The 10,000-nt window shown below is 47.4% G+C and overlaps 1 protein-coding gene and 1 long non-coding RNA gene across 2 annotated transcripts in view; one reads left to right on the top strand and one right to left on the bottom strand.

Moving 5' to 3' along the window:
- Positions 1-3,047, bottom strand: part of LOC118212377 — a 4,707-nt gene extending 1,660 nt beyond the window's left edge. The window contains exons 1-2 of the long non-coding RNA XR_004762208.1: positions 2,950-3,047; positions 2,778-2,854 (exon numbers count right to left, since the gene is read on the bottom strand). This is a non-coding gene — a long non-coding RNA (uncharacterized LOC118212377). The remainder of the gene's footprint in view (positions 1-2,777; positions 2,855-2,949) is intronic.
- The window catches only part of fgf10a (fibroblast growth factor 10a), a 27,728-nt gene extending 18,337 nt beyond the window's left edge, over positions 1-9,391 (top strand). The window contains exons 2-3 of the mRNA XM_035390186.1: positions 5,295-5,398; positions 7,179-9,391. Of these exons, the coding sequence (XP_035246077.1) occupies positions 5,295-5,398; positions 7,179-7,370 (296 nt within the window). The 3' untranslated portion in view covers positions 7,371-9,391. The remainder of the gene's footprint in view (positions 1-5,294; positions 5,399-7,178) is intronic.
- The last annotated feature ends 609 nt before the right edge of the window (positions 9,392-10,000 follow it).

The raw sequence follows: 10,000 nt of genomic DNA on the forward strand, positions 1-10,000 counted from the left end.
TTGGATGATTTATGACATAAAGGTCTCACAGAAGAATTAGTATCTTTATAAGTCAGAATGAATCTGTTATGATTTTATTTGAATGTTGTGGAAGACATTTATAGTAATCATATACCATGAAGTTATAGACAAAGGGATTTGTTCAACTGCGTGTGCTTCCTAAGAGGCTGACAAAGCCAGTAAGCACTACCGTGACATCACAAGGTGCAGACTGACCTGAGTAACAGTCACTCTGAAGTCACAAGGTGCAGACTGACCTGAGTAACAGTCACTCTGAAGCCACAAGATGAGGACTGACCTGAGTAACAGTCACTCTGAAGCCACAAGGGGAGGACTGACCTGAGTAACAGTCACTCTGAAGTCACAAGGGGAGGACTGACCTGAGTAACAGTCACTCTGAAGTCACAAGGTGAGGACTGACCTGAGTAACAGTCACTCTGAAGTCACAAGGGGAGGACTGACCTGAGTAACAGTCACTCTGAAGCCACAAGGTGCAGACTGACCTGAGTAACAGTCACTCTGAAGTCACAAGGTGAGGACTGACCTGAGTAACAGTCACTCTGAAGTCATAAGGTGCAGACTGACCTGAGTAACAGTCACTCTGAAGTCACAAGGGGAGGACTGACCTGAGTAACAGTCACTCTGAAGCCACAAGGTGAGGACTGACCCCAGTAACAGTCACCAGGAGGCGACTGACCTCACAGACCTCCGTTTGGCCAAGGTGGCAGTACTCAGTCTGGGTACTGGAAGAAAGTCAACATCTCACATCCCATAAGGGTTTGACCGTGATAAAACTGAGGCATTCTGAAAGAAATCTGAACATGGAAACATGAGCACTCATCACTGTGAAAGCCTCGTTTCTTCAACGTGGATGCTTATAGTAGAAATACGAGTTCAGGTAAAATAACCTGGAAATGACAGTGGAAGGACTGCTGCTCTGTTTCACTGCAGAATAAGACCAGACTAGACAAATCCAGACCAGACCAGACCAAACTAGACTAGACCAGACCAGACCAAAGTAGAGCATGAGACAGCACACGCAGGCTGCACTGATGCTGTGCATATGGCTGGGACTGCAGAATTGACCATTAAGACTGTGGGGCATGTTTTTATATATCTGCCTCATAAAAGCAGCTCAGAGCCCAGCTACATGCACAGGTGCGCTTAGTAATGTCTGAAAAATGTTGATTGGGGAGCGCAGGCACCTTTCGGCCTTGTTGTTAAAGAAACACTGGTGGTGTAGCACTTCAGATATTGCCCATAAAAATGTTTCGGCGCAGTTAAAAGTCAGCACTCTGACAAAAAAAATCAAATCAAAGCATTTGGCATCATGCCAAAAATGGAATGCCAGGGAGAAGGAGAGGGAGAGAGAGATAGAGAGGGAGAGTGAGGAAGAGAGAGAGCAGGAGAGAGAGAGATACAACTCATGTGAGCCTCATCACTGAACTGAGCCACCACGGTGCAGTGTTAGTCCTGCGTTTGTTCTGCACAGTTACGCAGGGTTCTGCTGCAGTGTTAGTCCTGCGTTTGTTCTACACAGTTAATGCACAGAGTTCTGCTGCAGTGTCAGCCCAGCGTTTGTTCTACACAGTTTGCACAGAGTTCTACTGCAGTGTTAGTCCTGTGTTTGTTCTGCACAGTTATACAGGGTTCTGCTGCAGTGTTAGTCCTGCGTTTGTTCTACACAGTTACGCAGGGTTCTGCTGCAGTGTTAGTCCTGCGTTTGTTCTACACAATTAATGCACAGAGTTCTGCTGCAGTGTTACTCCTGTGTTTGTTCTGCACAGTTACGCAGAGTTCTGCTGCAGTGTTAGTCCTGTGTTTGTTCTGCACAGTTTACACAGGGTTCTGCTGCAGTGTTAGTCCTGTGTTTATTCTGCACTGTTTGCACAGGGTTCTGCTGCAGTGTTAGTCCTGTGTTTGTTCTGCACAGTTACACAGGGTTCTGCTGCAGTGTTAGTCCTGTGTTTATTCTGCACTGTTTGTACAGGGTTCTGCTGCAGTGTTAGTCCTGTGTTTGTTCTGCACAGTTACGCAGGGTTCTGCTGCAGTGTTAGTCCTGTGTTTGTTCTGCACAGTTACGCAGGGTTCTGCTGCAGTGTTAGTCCTGTGTTTGTCCTGCACAGTTACGCAGGGTTCTGCTGCAGTGTTAGTCCTGTGTTTGTTCTGCACAGTTACGCAGAGTTCTGCTGCAGTGTTAGTCCTGTGTTTGTTCTGCACAGTTACACAGGTTTCTGTTGCAGTTAACAGCGCTTCTGTTCTTCCTGGGTGCAGACGTACAGAATGTTCTGTTGACTGGGCAGAAGCTCATAAACTCTTTACTTCCCACATCGGCCTTTCCAGACAGATGATTCGCAGAGTTCTGAAGAGGCAGAAGATTTACTTTCCTTCACTATTGAACAGTTCTCATTCGAGCCAAGGCTGCAGTGCTGGGGTGGTGGTCTCTATCCGTGAATCTGTGTGCTGCATATGACAAGCTACATTCTGAATGCACACATATCCCCCTGTTTCTGTGTCAGACAAGTATGTGTGTGTGTGTCCGTGCGTGGATATTTGTGTTTGTGTGTGTGTGCATTTGTGTGTGTGTGGACATTTGTGTGTGTGTGTGTGTGTGTGTGTGTGTGTGTTCACCTGTACTCAGTGTGCAGGTAGATTTCATGTGAGCCTTTTGGTACAGCAGGGTGAGCAGGTAGGGTTCCTCCCTTTGATCAGGGATCATTCAGGCCCTTCTAACCCCCCCCCCCCCACCTTTCATTCGCTGGCCACGGTGCACACACCTGAGGCGGGGGCGGAGTCTGCTCCTGCACCTGAGAGGGGGCGGAGTCCAGGAGCAGGCCGGATCTCCTTACTCCCCCTGTGGATAAGGGAACCTGATCTTGAGCAGGGAAGGAGCGGTCTCAGCTCCTGAATGAAACGCCCTGTTGTGTGATGGCCGCAGCGCTGGCCTACCTGTCCCACAGGTGTGCAGTAAACCTCACAGCCTCACGGCGGCATGCTCCAGGCTGGCGAATCACGCTGGAGGATCGCGCTGGGATCGTAGTGTGATTGCTTTGGTCTTGCAGACGTCTTGCTATCACCATAATAGATGCTGTAGACGCTGTAGAAGCTGTAGACGCTGTAGATGCTGTAGACGCTGTAGACGCTGTAGGCGCTGTAGATGCTGTAGATGCTGTAGGCGCTGTAGACGCTGTAGACGCTGTAGATGCTGTAGATGCTGTAAATGCTGTAGATGCTGTAGACGCAGTAGATGCTGTAGACGCTGTAGACGCTGTAGACGCTGTAGACGCTGTAGATGCTGTAAATGCTGTGCGTGTTCAGACTCCCGCTCTGTCTCAGAGCCCTCAGCAGCACATTGAGCGGGCTGGAGCCTATCCTGGAGGTGAGAGAGGGGCAGACACTCCTGACCCACAGGAAGTGGATTTCCCAAATAGATTATGAGCCCCCCCAGGGCCCATTGCCAGGCCCCGTCCTGCAGAGAGGGGGAGTAATGGGACCCACATGGGGGTGTAGGAAGCCTAAACTCACCCCACCTTTCTGCTCATCCACACACACCCTGGCCCTGGCTGCATGTACGCCCACAGTGAAACACCTTCCTGTCAGAGGACACACACAGCGGATCCTGTGTGTGTGTGTGTGTGAGTGTGTGTGCATGTGTGGGTGTGTGCGTGTGTATGTGTGGGTGTGTGTGTGTGTGTGCGTGTGCATGTGTGGGTGTGTGCGTGTGCATGTGTGGGTGTGTGTGCCTGTGAGTGTGTGTGTGCATGTGTGTGTTCACCTGTACACACACCCAGTAAAACACCTTCCAGTCAGAGGACACACACTGCAGACCCAGAGACCAAAGAGACTCGCTCAGGAAGGCTGTTAAATCTAGATGCCCCCGCAATTAACGCCTGATCAAAGAATCTAGCTACATGGTCTGGCTAAGCCTGCCGACCCCTCCCCCTCCCAACCCCCCCTTCCCCCTAACCCCTCCTACCCCCCCCCAAAACACACACACCAAAGGGCTTGTAAAATCCCACGAGGTTGACAGGATGTTGCAAAAACCCCCCCAGGAGTCCAGTGGGGGGGTGGGAAGTGGGATGAACTACAAGAGCACCATCCAATAAAATGGCGGGGGGAGCCGGTCAGAGGCCACTGTGTAAGGCAATATCTGCGCTGACCCTTGACCTCTGATACGGACTACACACGGCTCACGTTGGGCCACAGAGCCAGTGGCTTTATAGGGTCACAGACACTGCCTTCAACGTTAAAAAAAACACCACGCAGATCTGAAATTGGTTTGGCAAAAACATTCAGGCCACAAACCGGAAATGGAGTTTATTCAACTATCGCCAGCAGCAAGATACTGCTGTCCAAGTAAAACGAAAATACAATCAGAGAGTTTATTTTTCTGACCAAAAACTCAGCCAGAAAAACGCATTGCGAAAATTCAATGTTCACGGTGCGTAACACAACCGTAAAAAGCCAGAAAGAAATTTTCAATAATTTCCTGACCACTGGCCATTTCAAATGACTGTTTTTTTAAACTCTGCTTTGACTCCTGTGTTCATGAGAGCTTGATTGCACGTGTGACCATTGTTTTACCTGATTCTCTGATGTCCCGTTCTCTGAATGTGAGCTTGCAACATTTAGGTCATATAAGAAAATAAATTGTATTTTTTTAAAATATGGAGTATGCAGGGATCCCTGTTTTAGGCATGATGTAGATTTGTGAACTAAAAAACAAAAAGAGGTCAGCTGTGTGCTGTGTGTAAGGGTTGGGGTATGAGGGCTGCGGGGGGACGGGGGGGGGGGGGGGGGGCGGTGTGGATGAGGGGGCAGGGTAGGTCTCAGGTTTACAGCTTCTCTCAACGCTCCTGTGTGATCTGCTCTTAAGCAGACACATCTGAGTCACTCTGCGCTCGCAGAAGCTAACTGTTTGGCTAACTGTTCATTTTCAAACGTACACATCCCTCACCCAATATTTACAATACAGCACTTACTGTACTGCCACATCGTAGTGATGTATTAGTAAAACATTAATCCTATAATTCATATAAAGGAGTTCCATTGAAAACACATTTATTTTCATCAACTTTAAAATATTTATATGTACATAACCAATGAATTGCTCTTGCAACTAATAAATTGTGTGTACATTCACTTTATATTGCATGTATAATATATACTTATATTGCAGGGATAAAATGCATTGTATTTTGCATTAAGTATAAACTACTTCATATTGTATGTATATAATATATACTTTATATTGCAAGTTTACTTTATATCGCAATATCTACTTCCCATTGCAGGTATACTGGAGATTAAGTCCGTGGAGGTGGGGGTCGTGGTCATTAAAGGGCTCAGCAGCAACTATTACCTGGCCATCAACAAGAAGGGGGACCTGTATGGAGCGGTGAGTACTAAAGCTAACCTACCTGAGTCTAAACCACACCCAAACCCACCTGGGCCTGCTAAACCACACCCAAACCCACCTGAGCCTTCTAAACCACACCCAAACCCACCTGAGCCTTCTAAAACCACACCCAAACACACCTGAGCCTTCTAAACCACACCCAAACCCACCTGAGCCTTCTAAAACCACACCCAAACCCACCTGAGCCTGCTAAACCACACCCAAACCCACCTGAGCCTTCTAAACCACACCCAAACCCACCTGAGCCTTCTAAAACCACACCCAAACACACCTGGGCCTTCTAAACCACACCCAAACCCACCTGGGCCTTCAAACCACACCCAAACCAACCTGAGCCTGCTAAACCACACCCAAACCCACCTGGGCCTTCTAAAACCACACCCAAACACACCTGAGCCTTCTAGAACCACACCCAAACCCACCTGAGCCTAAACCACACCCAAACCCACCTGAGCTTTCTAAAACCACACCCAAACCCACCTGGGCCTGCTAAACCACACCCAAACCCACCTGAGCCTTCTAAAACCACACCCAAACCCACCTGAGCCTTCTAAAACCACACCCAAACACACCTGAGCCTTCTAAAACCACACCCAAACACACCTGAGCCTGATAAACCACACCCCAAACCCACCTGAGCTTTCTAAACCACACCAAAACACACCTGAGCCTTCTAAAACCACACCCAAACACACCTGAGCCTGCTAAACCACACCCCAAACCCACCTGAGCCTTCTAAAACCACACCCAAACACACATGGGCCTTCTAAACCATACCCCAAACCCACCTGAGCTGTCTAAACCACACCCCTAACCCACCTGAGCTTAAACCACACCCAAACACACCTGAGCCTTCTAAACCACACCCCAAACACACCTGAGCCTTCTAAACCACACCCCAAACCCACCTGAGCTTAAACCACACCCAAACACACCTGAGCCTTCTAAACCACACCCCAAACACACCTGAGCCTTCTAAACCACACCCCAAACCCACCTGGGCCTTCTAAACCATACCCCAAACCCACCTGAGCTGTCTAAACCACACCCCTAACCCACCTGAGCTTAAACCACACCCAAACACACCTGAGCCTTCTAAACCACACCCCAAACACACCTGAGCCTTCTAAACCACACCCCAAACCCACCTGGGCCTTCTAAACCACACCCCAAACCCACCTGAGCTTAAACCACACCCAAACACACCTGAGCCTTCTAAACCACACCCCAAACACACCTGAGCCTTCTAAACCACACCCCAAACCCACCTGGGCCTTCTAAACCACACCCAAACCCACCTGAGCCTAAACCACACCCCTAACCCACCTGAGCCTTCTAAACCAAACCCAAACCCCCCTCCCACTGGTACTGACACCCCCAATCTCACACAAACAGCCCTCCTCTCCTCTCCTCTCCTCTCCTCTCACCTTCTCCTCTATCCCTACACTGTCTCTAAGCTGTATTTCTCCCAAGGAGCTTTTTGTGGGTCTGTCTGGCTGAGGAAATTACTGGTACATTTAATTCCTGACTGGTACATTTCATTATCTCTCTGGGAAAAAAAGTAAAACGTGATGACATGTTTTACACAATGAGGAGAGCAGGCCATTAAGCCCAATTAGACTCCACATTTAACCAGAGAAACGCGTTCACTGGCAGAGCTCAGCCACGCCCTCATCTGAACCAGTAACTTCTCAATGACACGTATAGAGCTGAAACAAACACGGAGCAGAGCTTATTTGCTGTGTGTGCTGTCTTCCAGAAGGACTACGTGACGGACTGCAACCTGAAGGAGCGCATCGAGGAGAACGGGTACAACACCTACGCCTCGGCCGAGTGGCGGAACAGGAAGAGGCCGATGTTCGTGGGCCTGAGCGCCAACGGGAAACCCATGAGGGGCAAGAAGACCCGGCGGAAAAACATCGCCACACACTTCCTGCCCATCGTGGTGTAGCCGCGGTGTAGCCGCGGTGTAGCCGGGGTGTAGCCGGGGAGTCGCGCGGGAGCCGTAACTCCCACCGCAGCGTCACCAAGGCGACCCATGGACCGCAGCGTCACCAAGGCGACCCACGGACCACGACGTCACCAAGGCAACCCACGGACCGCGGCATCACCAAGGCGACCCACGGAATGCGGCGTCACCAAGGCGACCTACGGACCGCGACGTCACCAAGGCGACCCACGGAAGCTCCTTACCTTTTACTGCACTGAAAGAAAGACTCGGAACCGTAAAGAAATGCAAATATTTTCTCCAGACATTATTTTATTTTTATTTTATTGCAAAGAGGCACTATTTAAAGGAACAGTTTGAACTGACGCCGATTGAGGCTGATTGAAGTCATTCTGTCGTTATTAAGTTATGACCAGGCACAGAAGAAAATATAAGAACTCTTCCTGTGCCAAATCGTTCAGAAGTAATCAGACGTTGGACTAAACGGGGAATGGATAAAGAGGATGATTCTGACATGATTCCAGCGTTACTGCTCAGACTGACAAAGGGAACTGTTTGTGTGCATATTTGAGGGTCATCCTTGAAAGCAGGTATTTATGCTATACTCACATGAAGACTTTTTAGTCGCATTCAAGCTTAGTAAACCAGTCACCAGAAGCACTTGGATGAGGAGCAGGGATGTGGCGCTGGGGAAAGGAATTAGCCGAATTTAAGAGTTTATAGTCACATTAGCACCAGTGGTTAGTTAGCGCCAACATAACAACTAACAACATTAATAAGCAAAGCCACTCTATGGGATTTGTCAATTTCTCTTTCTGACTGCTTTTGAATAAATTATTTATTGTATGTAATATTTAATGAAATGAGAAAAGAAAGAAAAATGTGGACAAATCTGTTTCATTTATGCCGCTATTCATCTTCCCCAAATACAATCTTTTAACATTAATAACAGACAAATAAACGCTTTTTACAAATACTTCCGAAACACTTTGCTCTTGAAAAAAGTATCTTGAAATATGCTAACTCGATGAAACTGTTTTTCATAAAACTCATAACACAATGCTTCTGAAAGTTATACAGGTTACTGTAAATTGTGATGTGCTTGGGATATTACAGTAACATACTGTAAAGCTCACAGTTTGCTTAAGCAGGTGAAAGTCCCAGTTGTTCGATAATGTCCCTTATGGGAGGTTCAGCAACTAAATACACGATGGATCAATGAGTACCTAGCTGATTTTATGTTAAGCACGTTTCTTTTCTAAATTTCGACCAGCGAGTATAAGTATTGAAACAGGAAAATAAAGACAGAGAAGATGACTCTTCATGCAAACTCAGAGACACTAGCTTACTGTGCATTGCAGGTGTTTGAAATGACAATGACACTGCGAGACACTTAATAAAAGACTTCAGGACAGACCTGGCATACAACCAAGATTTCAAAGGCTCTATTAAAATATGGATGCTGCCATCTATTATAATGTTTTTATGTATCTGTCTAATTTTAATTATTTGGAGACTGGTTTCCCATATTTTTATGGTACAGATAAGATATTTTATCATAGAGTGAACATATATATATATATATATATATAAATATTAACTTTTTGGATTGCTGGTGTTAAATGGATCCTGTCTAAGTTATTGTTATATATGTATGTCTCCGCCAGCACATCCCTCTACTGTTAACCAAAGCTACTCAGACTGTGTCGGATCTGCGCGATATTTGGCCCCTGGGATGAGACGGTAGCGCGTTCATCTCCGGACGGCCTTCTCTAACGGTTCTCTGGTGTCCTGCGCACGTGTGCAGTCTCCCCATGCACCGACTGAACAGAACGTGTCCTTCAGAACGTACAGTAAGCAACCGGCAGGATCACCCACGATCCACGGGCCCCAAACTGAGAATATAATCGTGATTTTTTTATTGTACGGACGGCTGGAGGGATGGGGGGGAGATCTGAGTCCACCTGTATACTGTGTATGTACTGTACTGTATCCCCATGTTTTTATTAAATTCACTCTATTCATCCGTTTTCATTCACGCCTGGTTTCTGGGTGTTTGTGAATCTGTCTGTGAAACTGTGTTTGTGAAAACTGTGTACATGCTGTCTGTATGAGGTACAGACAGCACACGCACAGACAGGGCACGCAGAGTTATGCAACACACAGAAGGCAGGACAGCGAGTTGCCCGAGAGCGAAAAGCGGACTTGGGCAACATGGGAAACGCAGTCTTTGGCGTGAGGCTTCAGTCGAAGCTGGTTCCAGAGGCCTCTGGTTTTCAGGGCAGCTCTGGCACCGCCCCTACATTGTGTTCATGTTTTTAAAAAAGCTGGAGCAAGCATCAGAAAGCCTGCTTTGCCCGCCCGCCACGCATCGAAGCAGCGTCCAGCTGCTCTAGGAACAAAAAAGGAGGAGAAATAATCTGCACAAAATGTACAAAGTGGAGGACCAACTCTGAACATTGTGGTGCATTGTAGTTCACATTAGCTGTGTAATATTAAATCAACAAGTCAACTAGGTCATTTATGGTAAGTATATCAGTTAGCTATATAGAGAACATATTGAATAGCAACTTTAGAATAAATAATTATTTGATTAAACTGACCTTAATTAGCTAGCTGGTTAAGCAGTTAGT

This window comes from Anguilla anguilla, chromosome 14 (assembly GCF_013347855.1).
Source record: "Anguilla anguilla isolate fAngAng1 chromosome 14, fAngAng1.pri, whole genome shotgun sequence".
NCBI classification, from domain to species: domain Eukaryota; kingdom Metazoa; phylum Chordata; class Actinopteri; order Anguilliformes; family Anguillidae; genus Anguilla; species Anguilla anguilla.